The sequence below is a fragment of the Myodes glareolus genome, chromosome 16, assembly GCF_982192425.1.
Source record: "Myodes glareolus chromosome 16, mMyoGla1.1, whole genome shotgun sequence".
Lineage (NCBI taxonomy): Eukaryota > Metazoa > Chordata > Mammalia > Rodentia > Cricetidae > Myodes > Myodes glareolus.
The window spans coordinates 33,398,901-33,412,495 of record NC_142041.1 but is presented as its reverse complement, the minus strand read 5'-3'; the positions used below and the strand labels follow the sequence as shown (position 1 = coordinate 33,412,495).

At 51.5% G+C, this 13,595-nt stretch overlaps 1 protein-coding gene and 1 long non-coding RNA gene across 9 annotated transcripts; one reads left to right on the top strand and one right to left on the bottom strand.

Annotated features, from left to right (window-relative positions):
- Positions 1–279: 279 nt before the first annotated feature.
- Aqp7 (aquaporin 7) lies at positions 280–13,344 on the bottom strand. 7 transcript variants are annotated; one of them, XM_048420474.3, is made up of 8 exons: positions 13,041–13,344; positions 11,917–11,967; positions 9,918–10,035; positions 2,133–2,259; positions 1,574–1,711; positions 1,251–1,369; positions 895–1,112; positions 280–582 (listed from the first exon to the last, which is right to left on the bottom strand). In XM_048420474.3, the coding sequence occupies exons 2-8, from the start codon at positions 11,940–11,942 to the stop codon at positions 333–335; spliced, it is 996 nt and encodes a 331-aa protein (XP_048276431.1). In that variant the 5' UTR covers positions 11,943–11,967; positions 13,041–13,344; the 3' UTR covers positions 280–332. The 7 variants fall into 7 exon arrangements, with proteins under 7 accessions (XP_048276431.1, XP_048276433.1, XP_048276430.1 ...); XM_048420476.3 differs by having other exon boundaries at positions 13,057–13,344; XM_048420473.3 differs by having other exon boundaries at positions 11,917–11,991; positions 13,041–13,343.
- On the top strand, positions 10,162–12,416 carry LOC125391162 (uncharacterized). Of its 2 annotated transcripts, XR_007228993.3 has the most exons (4): positions 10,162–10,269; positions 11,107–11,390; positions 11,602–11,767; positions 11,965–12,416. It is a non-coding gene; the product is annotated as an uncharacterized LOC125391162 (long non-coding RNA). The 2 variants fall into 2 exon arrangements; XR_007228992.3 differs by having other exon boundaries at positions 11,107–11,767.
- Positions 13,345–13,595: the final 251 nt, after the last annotated feature.

Sequence of the window (13,595 nt, the reverse complement as noted above, 5' to 3'; positions counted from 1 at the left end):
ACATTCTCCCAGGTCTACCCCTCCTGGAGTTGGAAAGAATTGGAGTCTTTTGGTCCTATGCCCCAGTATTAAAAAAAGAGCCCAGAAGAATAACCCTGGAATATTCCAGGCAGGGTGGTAAATGCCTGTATTCCCAACACTCAGGAGGCAGAAACGGGAAGATTGTTGCTACAAGCGCAAGGCCAGACTCCTCTACACGACAAGTTCCATGCTGAAATATCTCCCAGAAGAGCCCAGGTGGGAGTCCAGCGACAGGAGGCCCCAGGGAGTGAGGGCCACCACGTTTGAGGTGTGCTTTATTGACGTAAGGACATGGTCCCAGATAGCTCTGCTTAGAAGCGCTCTACAGGCACAGAGTCACTTGGGGGTGGAGCAGGTTGGGTGGAAGCTGGGGTCGTGGAGATGGGCATAGGGGGAGCCTTGGATGACACGGTTATCTTCTGGTCTCCTGCTTCAGCATTCTCCAAACTCTGAGGTCCCTGTGGTATACTGGAGTGAATTAGGCCCAGGTACACAATGCCACCTATGTAGGCGCCCAGGAGGGGTGCCACCACTGGTACCCACCACCAATTGTTCCCGGCTCTGCAGGAAAAGAGAGGGAGGCCTGCTGAGGACACTGATGCTCAGGGTGTCATTTCTGTCCAGTTCAGACCAACACTGAAGCCATCCTATCTACTCTACGGGACCCTCAGCCTGAACCGGGGACAGGGCTGACAGCCCAGCAACAACAGGATCCACATCTGAAGATGTCTGGGCCCCTCCTGATCCCAGACCGCCTGGAGACTTCATGAGACTCTCCTGAGCTGCCCTAACAGCTCATCTCACACCCTCTGCATGCAGGGACACCCCCGCCCCCAGAACGCTGACGGGAATGGGGTCTGGCAGGGGCAGTACCTGAACACTGGTTTGCCCCAGCCAGCAATGAAAGTGAAGAAGCGGGGAGGCAGGTCACGGGATGGGTTGATGGCATATCCTGAGTTCATGCCTAGGGACACCCCAATGACGCAAACAAGGACGCCTATCACTAGGGCCTCAGTCCCCTGAAGCGCTGGGTTGTTCTTCTTGTCTGTGATGGCGAAGAGACATAGCTGGAGAATCGCGGTCAAGAACACCTGGGGAGGAAACGCCATGGCAACCCACTGAGGGCATGGCTACGCCACAGGTGCCCAGGCGGGACCCCAAATCTGTAGTGGCAGAGACGGGTCTTTTGGGACAATCCCATCCAGAACTCTTCTGTCCTGAGCACTGACCTCATCCAGGAAGCCCTGCCACAAGGTCATGTGATCAGGAAGATAGGTGGCAAAAATGTTGGCAGTGGCCAGGGAACCAGTCACCAACAGGTCTCCGCCCGCAAAGTGATCAATGGCACCTGTGGAGGTGACAAAGGTTGAGTTAATCCCCCACGGGGGTCCCCGGAAAGGAGGTTGTGGAGTGAGCGGCTGGGAATACTTCAACAGCTTTAATCTGCTAGGTTTCCTGGTTCTTGTTTGTTTGTTCTTGGTCTTGCAGGACAGGACACCAGGATGGAATCGAATGAGAGTCTGGAGACAGGCCACCCAGGAAGAACACTCACCGTAGAATAGTAAGTAGGTGGTGGCTGAAGCTAAGAAGGAGCCCAGGAACTGGCCCAGCACGTACAGGGGGAACTTCCTCCAGGGCATCCGGCCTACTGCACAGTTGGCGAAGGTCACGGCCGCGTTCATGTGGGCTCCTGTCATGAGAAAGAGCTGGGTCAGCTGCTGGGTTGAAGGAAACAGGCAACAAAATGAACAGCGACAGCATTTGCAACAGGTCAGAAAGAAAGGCTTCTGTGTGGTGAGTGTGTCCCCTGTGACAAGAACTCCCTCGTTTAACCCTTAAAAGGCCACACACAGCTGGGACCATCATCTCCATCTTTGCCGTAAGGCAAGAGAAGCTGAGTGACTCCTTTGCCTAAGATAACCCGGAGAGTAAAAATGGTCAAAGGGTCCATGAAGAGTTTGGGGGAAACAGGGCTTCCCGGGGGTTCTCCCTACGGGTCACCTACAGGGGCAGCACTAACTGTGCCAGAGAAGGGGCTTCCTGAAGGGGGCAGAAACAGCCCACCAGAAAGACTTGTTCTTGCCTGTAAGACCAGATAGGGGCTCACTCACCGGAGATGCCGCCTCCCACGTGCACGCCCATGGTGACTCCGAAGCCAAAACCCAAGTTGACACCAAGAAAGCTCCCCATCTTTTGTTCTCCTAGAACCATATGAGCCACGGAACCAAGGCCAAACACCTGTGAGGAAGGGCTTCTGAGGGAGCTGCCTGCCCAGCATCCCCCATCAGAGGAAGACTCAATCCTCAGTTTCCCCTCCTGACCACCCCACTCCCAAGCCCTCATCCCTGGGCCTCCCCACCATCATTTGTAAAGACCATGCCTTCTCTCTCTACAGTCTTTCCTTACAAACTTTCCTCCTTGGTCCCTAGTGAGGCCTCTCAGACCTGAGTCAATGAGATCTGGGTTATGGGGATGGTACAGAATGGTACGGGATGGTATAGGAAGGTACAGAATGGTACGGGATGGTACGGGATGGTACGGGATGGTATGGGATGGTACGGGATGCTATGAGAAGGTACAGGATGGTACGGGATGATACGGGATGCTATGGGATGGTACGGGATGGTATGGGATGGTACGGGATGGTATGGGATGGTACGGGATGGTATGGTATGGTACGGGATAGTATGGGAACATACAGGATGGTACGGGATGGTATGGGAAGGTACAGGGGAAGGTATGGGATGGTACGGGATGGTATGGGATGGTATGGTCAGAGGCTAGTTCGAAGTGGGGTCTCAAGGAGGACAGCTGGTGTAAATTGCCCCCCTCAAGGCAGCTCATCCCACAGGCTTGCCTAAAGAGGTTCTAATAGCCCATCTGAAAGAACTATTATTCTCCCCAGTTGACGTTGGGCTGTCTGAAACTGGATGACCTATTCAAGGTCATGTTACCTGTGAGGTGATGAGCCAAGCATGAATCTAGGAAGCCATCTGTGCCAACCCTTGCTGCCATGAATGCCTTTGTATTTTTAGAAATACTAACTCCTCAGGTAGTGGTGGTGCACACCTTTAGACCCAGCAACCGGGAGGCAAAGGCAGGCAGATCTCTAAGTTTGAGGTCAGTCTGACCTACAGAGTGAGTTCCAGGACAGCCAGGGCTACACAGAGAAACACTGTCAAAAAAAAAAAAAAAGAAAAGAAAAAAGAAAAGGAAGAAAACAAAACAAAAAACCAAAACCAAAATGAACTCCTCTGCCTGTAATACCTGATCCTACATCACATAACATTTAAGGGACCAGCAAGAATGGCTCAGCAGGAAAATGTGCTACCGTCAAGCTAATATGGACATGTACACACATATGTGCATGTATACACACACACACACAAATAAATAAACAAATAATGTGTAATAAACTTTTTTTGGTCTTTTCAAGACAAGGTCTCTCTCTGGAGCACTGTCTGTCTTGGAACTCGCTCGTGTAGACCAGGCTGGCCTTAAACTCAGAGATCTGCCTGCCTCTGCCTCCTGAGTGCACCACCACCGCCCGGTTCATAATAAACTTGTAAAACTAAAAACGCACTTACACTCAGATGAAACTTCCTTAGAGATGCCCATGTGTTTGGACGTGAGTCATAAAGAGATCCCTACTACCCGGCTGCTGGCAATCAGCCCTCCACATATGTGTCTTCTAAATTGGCAGTCACTGACCACGTATGGCTGTTAGGTACTCGAGTGTGGCTGCTGCAAACTGAGATCTGCTGCGGTGCAAATAAAGCACTCTCCAGACTTCACGTCCTCAGGATCGGAAATGAGGACCACTTAAGCAGTTTCCCATTGACTTCACACTGGCCTAAAGTCTGGAATACGAGGGTTAACCACCACCATGGTGATTCAAAACATTTTCACCTGGTTCTTTTATCTCGTTAATGTGGCTACTACAAAGTGTTCATCTGCATATCTGACATTGCATTTCCCTGTACACCTTTGTTTATGAGAGGAAAAAAAAAAAAGAAGGATCTGTGGATATGAGGGCTGAAACTAACTCCATCAGTGGATGACAAAGCCAGCAGAGGGCACAGGGCTGAACCTGTGCGGGACTCATGGTGGGTGTTAGGAATCTCAGCCAGAGCCAGAAATGGAAGAAAGGAGCACCAACGTCATGGACGCCAGGGAGAGATGGCGTCCCGAGGAGGGCAGAGTCAGCTCTGTCTGAGCAGCCTGAGTCACACAGATAGTCTAAAGAGCAGTCTTTCGGGTGTGACACTCTAAAAGTCATTAGTAGGCACTGAATGTTGTGTCGCCAGGCTCTGGGGGCAGTGGCTGGGTCCAGAGGTTGAGAGGTACATGGTGGCAGGGAAGAGTCTAGTTCTTTGTTTTGTTTTGGACACAAGGTCTCACTATCTTCTGCAGAAGAGCTTCAAGCTCCTAAGCTCAGCCATCCTTCTGTCTCAGACACACATCATTGTGTCCAGCAAAGATAATTTTGAGGGACAGTGTTGGATTCTGTCTGTTGTTTGAGGCACTAAGGGTGAAATTCAGGCCATGATTCATGCAAGTGAAGTGCTGTGCCATGAAAAGCCCCAACAGAGGAGGAGGAAGAGAGCTGGTAGAGACTGGCGGCATGTTTGTGTCCTGTGTTGTGTTGGGTAGGGAGGCTTTGGTATGCTCATAGGCAGAGAGAGAGAGAAGAAAGAGGAGAGAGGAGAGGAGGGAGAGGAAAGAAAAGAGAGAAGAGAGAGGGGGGAGAGCAAAGAGAGGGGAGAAAGAGGGAGAGAAGAGTGAGAAGGTGCCGGGCGGTGGTGACACATGTCTTTAATCCCAGCACCCGGCACTTGGGAGGCAGAGGCAGGTGGATCTCTGAGTTCGAGGCCAGCCTGGTCTACAAGAGCTAGTTCCAGGACAGGCTCCAAAGCTACAGAGAAATCCTGTCTCGGGAGAAAAAAAAAAAAGAAAGAGAGAGTGAGATGGACAAAGTATGTTGGTGCAGAGGTTGAGAGGCTCCCGGAAGGAAGCCATCTATTCTAGCTGAGCGGAGGTGAGAGACACAGGACGGGAGGAGCTAGCTACAGGGGGTGCCTGATGATCTCCTCTGGTGAGTGGGAGATCAAGCAGTCTTAAGAGTGGGGGGCACAGCTGGGAAGAGTCAGGCCTGGTGTGGTGAAGGCCACCTGTGGTCCCCACACTCCAGAGGAAAAGGGTTTGTTCTAAATGTTCTACACGGTAGCTTCCAGGCCAGCCAGGATCCAGAGCTGTAAATGTAGTGAGTCCTTGTCTCTAAAAAAGAGGGAGGGAGTTAGGGAGAGAGAGGTCAGATCAGCAGTTAAAGCACATGCCATCCAAATGCAAGGATCAGAGTTCAAATCCCCAGAAACCCACTAAAATGTGGTGGCCCACCGGTAATTTCAACCTCAGAAGGCAAGGGCAGGGACTATCTCCAGAGTGACTGGCCACATCAGCAACATCTAGGTTTGATTGAGAGACCCTGTCTCAGTGAGTGAGGCGGAAGGGTGATGATTCCCAGCGTGAGTCCTTGGTCTCCATGTGCATACACACACCACAATGAGAAATGATATTTTTTAAAAAGCAACCCACTTGGGCATAGTAGTACATGCATGTAATCCCAAATTTGAGGTTAGCCTGAACTACATAGTGAGACCCTGTCTAAAACAAACAAACAAAAAATACTGGAGAGATTAGTGGCTAAGAGTACACACTGCTCGTGCAAAGGACCTGAGTTCAGTTCTGAGTTCCCATGTCAGGTGGCTCACAACTGCCTGCAACCCCCATCTTCAGGGGAATCTGATGCCTCTGGCCTCTGTGGGCATCTGAACTCACATGCATATGTACACTGGTCAACATGTGTGCGTGCACACACACATACACACACACTTAAACATAATTTTAAATGCAACAAACCAACCAACCTTAGGGGAGAAAAATGAAACAACCACAAAAGCAGAGAGAAGCAGTTGAGGGGCTCCCTGAGTCCTGCAGGAGCCCAGGACAGGTGCAGGGGAGCCCCAAGGTGGCCTGGCTTCTAGTCCAGGAGAAAAGACAGCAGGAGAAAACAGGAAGGAGGCCAGTCCCAGGCTGACAGGCTGGGAGAAGCAGGAAGGCCTGGGCAAGCAAGCAAGGTCTTTAGACCAAAGGCCCTACTTCCGCTGTTTGTCTCACGTCAAAGGCATTGACGTTCGTTGTTGTTCATTCTTGAGACAGGCCTTCTCACAGCTATGACAATCCTCCTGCCTCCACTCCTCGAGTTCTGGGATTACATGCATGTGCCACCACACCTGGCTTCAAAACCGCTTGCTAATGATGATGAATGCATGAACAAGCTTCACAGGATGTGCTCCTGCTGCTGGGTTGGCCAACAGCAATGCATGCCTGCATCCACCCAGCACACAGGTTTTGTTTGGATAGTTGAATTAGGGAATTTCAGCTGCCCTGGGAAAATGACACAATCCGGGCATAATGGCCTTCATTCCACTCTCCTTGACAGCTGAAAGCTGGACCCGTAGTGACTGCACCCTTATCCAAGGACCAAAGGGCTTTACCCCCTTCCGGCATTCTGAGGCAGGGGAGTTTGCAATCCTTGCCCTGTAACTCACAGGGACAGCCAGGTTTCCAGGGCCCTGATGGCTCCAGCCCCTCCTCTCCCTGTCAGCGAATGCCCAGTCCACCAGAGTGCCAGCAACAGTCAGGAAGCCAGCTCTCAGAACAACAACCTCGTCCTCGCTGCAGAAAATAGGGCCCAAGGTCACATTGGCCTTTTTCGGCACAACCTTTACCCTGGTGATTCACTGAGCTTCCTATAACCAAAAAGCCCCCACTTCTTGGCACAAGACAAGGAGCTAAAAATAACGACAGCACACTGTCCTCTAAAAGTTCTTCTTACAAGTGTTCCTCACCCCTCACGGAAAGTCAGGGGAGTGAATGCTTCCACTCCCATTGAGCGGACGGGGCCTGAAGCCCCCAAGGTGTTCTTGAACTTCTCCAGAGACTGAAAGCAAGTGCCCTATCCCAGCTGGAGGAGGGTTAGCTAGCCGAGCCCCTAACAAGCCTGCCATCTCAGAGCTGAGTGATAAAGGATCAAGACATCACCCTGGCCTGGATTTGATTTAGACTTTGGCAGATGACTTTGTCTCGTAGAGCCTTAATTTCCCCATCTGTAAAATAGGGTGATAACGGTACCTATCCCAGACTGGACATGATGCACACTTCTTTAATCCCAGCTCTCAGTGGCCAGAGGCAGGTGGACTTTTGTGAGTCTGAGGCCAGTCCGGTGTACGTAGTGAGTTCCAGGACAGCCAGGGCTATGCAGAGAGACCCTGTCTAAAATGATAATACCACCTATCTCACAGGCCTTTGCAAAGCTCTGGGAAGGGGCTTAGCATCCCAGTGTTTGGTAAGAGGCTGGAAGATGCAGGAAGGGGCAAGGCCTGGACAAGCGTGGGGGCTTTAGACAGAAGGTCCTACTTCCGTTTGCCTCACGTCAAAGCCTTGACTTTGTTGTTTGTTCTTGAGACAGGTCTCCTCATGGCACCCCAAGAGCATGGGGTAGACACCCTTAATCCCAACACTCAGAAGGCTGGGGCAGGAGAAGTTTAAAAGGCTACCCAGAAATATCCTATTTTAAATAAACAAAATTTTCAAAGGAAAAACAGTTGTTGTTTTTCACTTGTTGCCAAGCCTGGCAACTGGAGCTCGGTCCCCAGAACCCACAGAGCAGAGAACCCATTCCCACGAGCTCTCCTCCAGCCTTGCAACTCTCACTGGGGCACGTTTGCGCCCACACAAAATAGAAAGACGCAAACACACCAAAGGAAACATTTCAATTAAAAAAATTCAAAAGGAAGGACTAGGGGCGAAATTCGTAACATGTGATAGAGCACTTGTCACACGCATAGCTTCCGGGTTTGACCCCGCTTCCCCCGCCCCCATACTGCCAAAAGAAATAAAAAAAAGAAAAGCAGATGTGGGCATGTGTCAAGCCCTGGGCAGTCCTTGCTTCCCCTAGGCACCCGCCAGCCTCCCACATTCCAAGGTTTAACAGCCTTCATAGGACTGGAATGTTTGGTCATGAATGAATTACTTTGCCCTGGGTTAAGGAGGGACAAGACTGGCTGTCCTCCCCACAGCTCAGGAGACAAGGAAGGTAAGGATGGAGGTGAGAGATTCAGAGAAGAGAGGAGAGCGCCTGTCAATATAACAATGAACCTAGTATGTTCGCACGCACACAAACACACACACACACGCATACATGAACAATTTTTTAAAGACTTTTTTTAATTTTTAAAAAACCCAGGCTGGAGAGATGGCTTAGCGGTTAAGAACACTGCCTGCTCTTCAGAGGACCCGGGTTCAATTCCCAGCACCCACATGGCAGCTCACAGGAGATCCAACCCTCCCTTCTGGTCCCCACACACTTGCACTGGCGTACACGACCCACACACGTGTGTGTAAAATCAAGATTAAATCTGCAAAAGGCAAAATAATAATAGCAAGGAACAAGGAACCAACTCTCTGTACTGGGTACTGGTACCTGGCCCCCTCCATGTACGTCTGCCTGCCTGCCGGATGCTAGTGTGCGCGTTTGCCTGCAGAGACTCTAACTCTGTGAACTGGTAAATGCACACAGAACCCAGACCCGGCTCCCAAGCCCAGGAACTGGGTTTCCATACTAGGAAACTGGGAAGTCAGGCTTGGAGCCAGGGAGAGACCTACTCCAGCCAGCTGTGGATGGTCAGGGTTAGGAGAAGAGCCTACGTGTGTCATGAGTCACTCCCACGTCAATTCTGAATAATTTTATAACCATCCTCCATAGTGAACTTTACCTCTTTCTCTGTCGCATCCGTGAGCACCAGAACCCCCTCTCTAGCGACGTCCTGAATCTCTCCACGACATCTCTTCTCCATCCAAATTAACTTCTCCTCTGGACCTGTGCTGGGACTGTGCTCCAGAATGGCCGGCCCCTCATCTGACCCTCCGTCTGCCTTCTTCCCCATCCCTGGCTCTGTCACCACCCACCCTCCAGCCAACCTGACGACTGACTCCTTTCCACAACTGCCTCCTGAAATCCAAAGGCAGCCGCAGCATTCTACTATTTTTTAAAAAGTGTGCGTGCACGCGTATGACGGCCACGGGGAACACACGCCCAGTGTGCGGGTGGAGGTCAGAGGATAATCCTGTGGATCGTGTTCTCCTCCCATCTTTACCTTAGCTCCAGGCACTAAACTCAGGTCATCAATCAGACTGCGCATCAAGCCCCTTAACCTGCTGAGCCATCTCGCCTTCCCTTCACTTCCCTGCTTGATGGCCTCCCTAATTTCTCTCAGACCAATTCTCAAAGGTCTCCCCAACTTTCACTGTGTAGCCCAAGACTGGTCTTGAACTTGCCATGTAGCAACAGGACAAAGGACTCAAACTCCCAGCTGCCCTACCTCAACCTCATCCCACAGGTGAGCTCCACCCTACCCAGGTCTTTCCCCATTTTCTCTTGTTTGACTTGTTGATTCGCTGCGTTTTGTTTTTGTTTAGAGACACTTCCTTGCAGGGTAACCCTGGCCAGCTTGGAACTTGCTATGTATACCAGGCTAGCCTCAAATTTGCCTCAGTCCTTGTGCCTCCGGCTCCCAAATGCTGGCATTGCAGACACACACCCCTATGCCTTGCCTCTCGTTCTCATCACTATAGGCTCTCCTCTCCCCTCATCCACTCTATCCTGGTCCATCATGAGCGCTTTTCTGTCCCCAAAAGACTCAATGGTGAGAAAGGCCTCTCTGCTTTCCTCTGCTTCTATCCCAAACTCCCAGCGCAGAGGCAGGGGAAGGACTGATATGACCCCTGGGGTGGACAGGTTAGAGAGCTGCCTTTTCTGCCCCCCCCCCACTCACCATCATGACATAGGTGCTTATGGTCTCGGCCAGGAACTCCCGCACCATCTCCCTCTGCAGCACCCCCTGGATGTTCCTGAACACGGGCCTTGGGGCCATCGTGGCGTTCTGGGTGGACCTAAAGCAGCAGACCAGGTCAACCAACAGAAGAGTCAAGTCTGCCTCCCGCCCATCAGCCCTTCAGCTCATGGCTGAGTTAATGGGTAACCTGGTAGCCTCTCCCCATGTACCTTCTCCTCCTGCCCAGGGCAGTAGAAAGAGCTGGGAGGAGAGATACCTGAGAACCATAGGGACACAGAGAGGAAGGATGAGCCAGCCAGTCCTCTTCCTCCCTCAACCCCAGACTGAGCAGGTATTAGGGGTGTACCAATGTGGCCACTTAGCAAAGGGGGTGGATCAGGAGCTGAAAGTGCAGTTTACATTGATGGGCAGGGGGGAGCAGTCGGGAAATAGAGCTTGACTGTGTCTGTCTCTTTGCAAGAGTCAGAGCTGGGGGCCACAAGCCAGGGTTTAGGAGCAGTGGGGCTCTTTGCAGTGCATACGAGATATGGTAGAGTCTGATGCTAGTCTCTAGCACAGCACCGAAGCCTGAAAACAAATCCAGGGTTCTTCAGAAGATGGGGGAGGGGTTCAACAATGGCACTGGGCTCTGCAACCTGAGGGGGCAGAGTCTTACTGCCTCGTGTACCCTCAGTGACAGGCCCACAGGTGAGCAGTAAATATTGGCTAATGGATGAGAACCAGGTGATCTACGTCTTGTTCTTAACCAGACGAACACCCAAGCTTCCTAAAGTGCCTGACACTTGATAATCGCTTGTTCAGTAAAATCTGTTGGAGAGACAGCTAGATGAACAATGAGTTCCAGGCACCCGTGTCTGTTAGGAACGTACAGGGCTGGCATGTGGAGAGGTGCTGGGTCTGGAGACTGAAGAGAAATGAGGCAGATGTGGCTAGGTCGGCCTTGGGAAAGTAGGGTAGCAGTAGACTCAAAAGTGTAACTATTTTAGGGTATTGGTGAGTAGATGTGAGCCATTATGGAGAGGGAAATGTTAAGGACATGGCTTCGACTTCTGGCTGGAGGTGAGGAAGAGGGCATCGCTACTGAGCTGAGACCACAGGAAGAAGAGGGGGGCATAAAGAAGGTTGTTTTTACCTGGGATCTGAGCTGTTGGTGGGACCCCATCAACAGGTCTTATGAAGGGAATCTAAAGCCAAGCAGCGGGGACATGCCTGAGAGAGCAGCACAGGAGCTGCTGGGTCTGTGAGTCCGAGAGAGAACACTACACAAACTTGCGCTCCCGTAGCAAGGAACGGAATGAGCATGCGTGCTTGCCGGAGAGGGTAACAAGTCCTACAGAGACCTGAAAACCAGAGGAAGGGGCCAGGAAATGCAGAGTCTGCCCAAGGAGTGTGCCTGAAAGCGGGGTCGGCGCGGGAAGCCTTTCTGAGAAGCCTCTTCGGAAATGAGTGGAGGTGAAGGCGTGACCGTGGGGTTAAGTGTGCGGAGGGAGCTGTGGGAAGAAGGAACAGTTGCTGTAGCAGCCTGAGCAGGTGGACAGAAAGCAAAGGGGCCACAGTGAAGCCTGGAGAGCGAGGAGGAGAGCGAGGCTTGGGGCAGAGGACAGGCGGTAAAGGGAACCTAACCGCGGCCAGTGCAAAGACCTGGCTTTTATTTCACCCCAAGAGAGCTGTACCCGAGTCAAAAAAGTGATGGATTTGGTTCAGCTACGTGCGTGCCATTCGGGAGAGTCAGAACCTGTTCATCAATCCTGGATCCTCATCTTGAGCTTCCGAGCTTCCCCTAAGCCCAGAAACCTGATCTTGGCTGTGCCATGGGACATCAGAGAAAGGTGGGCTGGGTAATGGGCTACTGGGTAGGTGGGAAAGAGGGGACCCAGGAGAGCAGCTGCTCTGCAGGAGATGCTGGGGACAGGACCGGAAGGCAACCAAGGTGCTATGGTCAAGGATAGGGACTGGAGTGGGGAATGAGGATGCTTACCGCCTCGGCTGGTCTGTCTGAGACATCGTATGTTTTTCTGGTTTTTAGATGCTGTGGAATTAGAGGAACCTAGGACTGAGGGACACGGAACTTGGCCCCACATTACCACCAGACCTCAGTTTCCCAGGGAAGAAGCCACTAGGCAGCTCTTGCCAGTGTTATCCCCCAAACCCAGGGAAGCTGAGGGAGGGGATACAAGGAGGGAGAAGGAAGTTCTGCCTCAATCACTTGCTAGGGGTCCTGTCTCACTCCCCTCTACCTATGCTGTCTCAGCACCCTCGACCTCAAGACCAGGCTCTTCAGAGGTCCTCCTTGCCTTCTCAAGTCTGCCATCTATAGCTTTGGATGATGTAATGCCCAAAGTCTGCCCTCCCACCTTTCCTAAAACTTAGCCTGTATCCCATCCATACCATCAAGGTAAATGAGTTTCTCTCAGCCAGACTCTACTCTACCCAATTTTCTCTGGATGAAGCGTCAATATATATAATATATATATATATTATATAACAAATAATACACATATATTTTATATATTGTATATTTTATATATTATATATTATTTGTATATTATATATATTATATATACTTTTTTTCAAGACAGAGTTTCTCTGTGTAGTTTTGGGGCCTGTCCTGGAACTCGCTCTGTAGTAGACCAGGCTGGCATTGAATTCTCAGAGATCTGTCTGCCTCTGCCTCCCGAGTGCTGGGATTAATGGCATGTGCCACCTCCTCCCGGCATAAATTCATATCCTTAACCCTAATGGCAGAAACCCTGAGTCCTGACCCAGCCTCTGAGGACCACCCTAGAGCAGAAGGCAGCAATGGACCCATCTCTGACTGCTTCTCTTCTGCCGTCTTTAGGACTGGATCCTCAGCTGCTCCCTCCTCCCTCCTCCCTCCTCCCTCCTCCAGGCACAGTGCAGCACATCCTCCCCACTCCCCCTCCACTCAGCAACTCTGCCACAGCCAAGTTATTGTCCGTGTCACGCAGCCACACAGGGCTGGACCAGAGCAGAAAGTCATCCTTCAACTCCTGATGAACTTTCTTTCCCAACAATCCCATAGTCACCCCTATGTGGTCCCTGCTTGGCTTGTCCCAAAAAAGCCACCGCATCCCAGCCTACCTGCAGCCCCACTCACTCTGCTGAAGTGTGTCAGCCTCCGTCTGGGCCCCTTCTGCTAATGTCAAAACTGGTCTAGACTCTGTCCCTTCATTGCTGTGGGAGGCTCAAGCTGCGGCTGGAGTTCTGCCGTCTTTGAGTGCTCAGTTAGAGTCTGCCTCTTATCCCTGCCCAGGGTGGGCCTGAGGCCTGTTGTGCTCCTCCAGGGAAGAGGTCAGTAGGGCAGGGGTTTGGCTCATGCCACTTAAGCTAAGCCCATACACACTGACCAAAATAGCATCCCTGCGCTTGCCAACAGCACTGTGGAGATTGAGTTCTGAGACAGCCCTTTGTTAGGTCAGAGTAGAGTTCCAGGCGGGAGTTCTGGGTCATAGTCCCAGAGGAGAGGCCAGTCCTATCAGCCAAGTGTCTGGCTTATCTCTACGGCCAGAGCCAGAGGTATAGCCTGCGGAAGTGCGGAAGTGCGCAGAGGCCCCTGTACTTCAGGCTGTAGAGAAAGCCATGCACATGAGGACTGTAGGTAGAAGTTTCCAGAAATCAACAGAGAGAAGGAAGGGT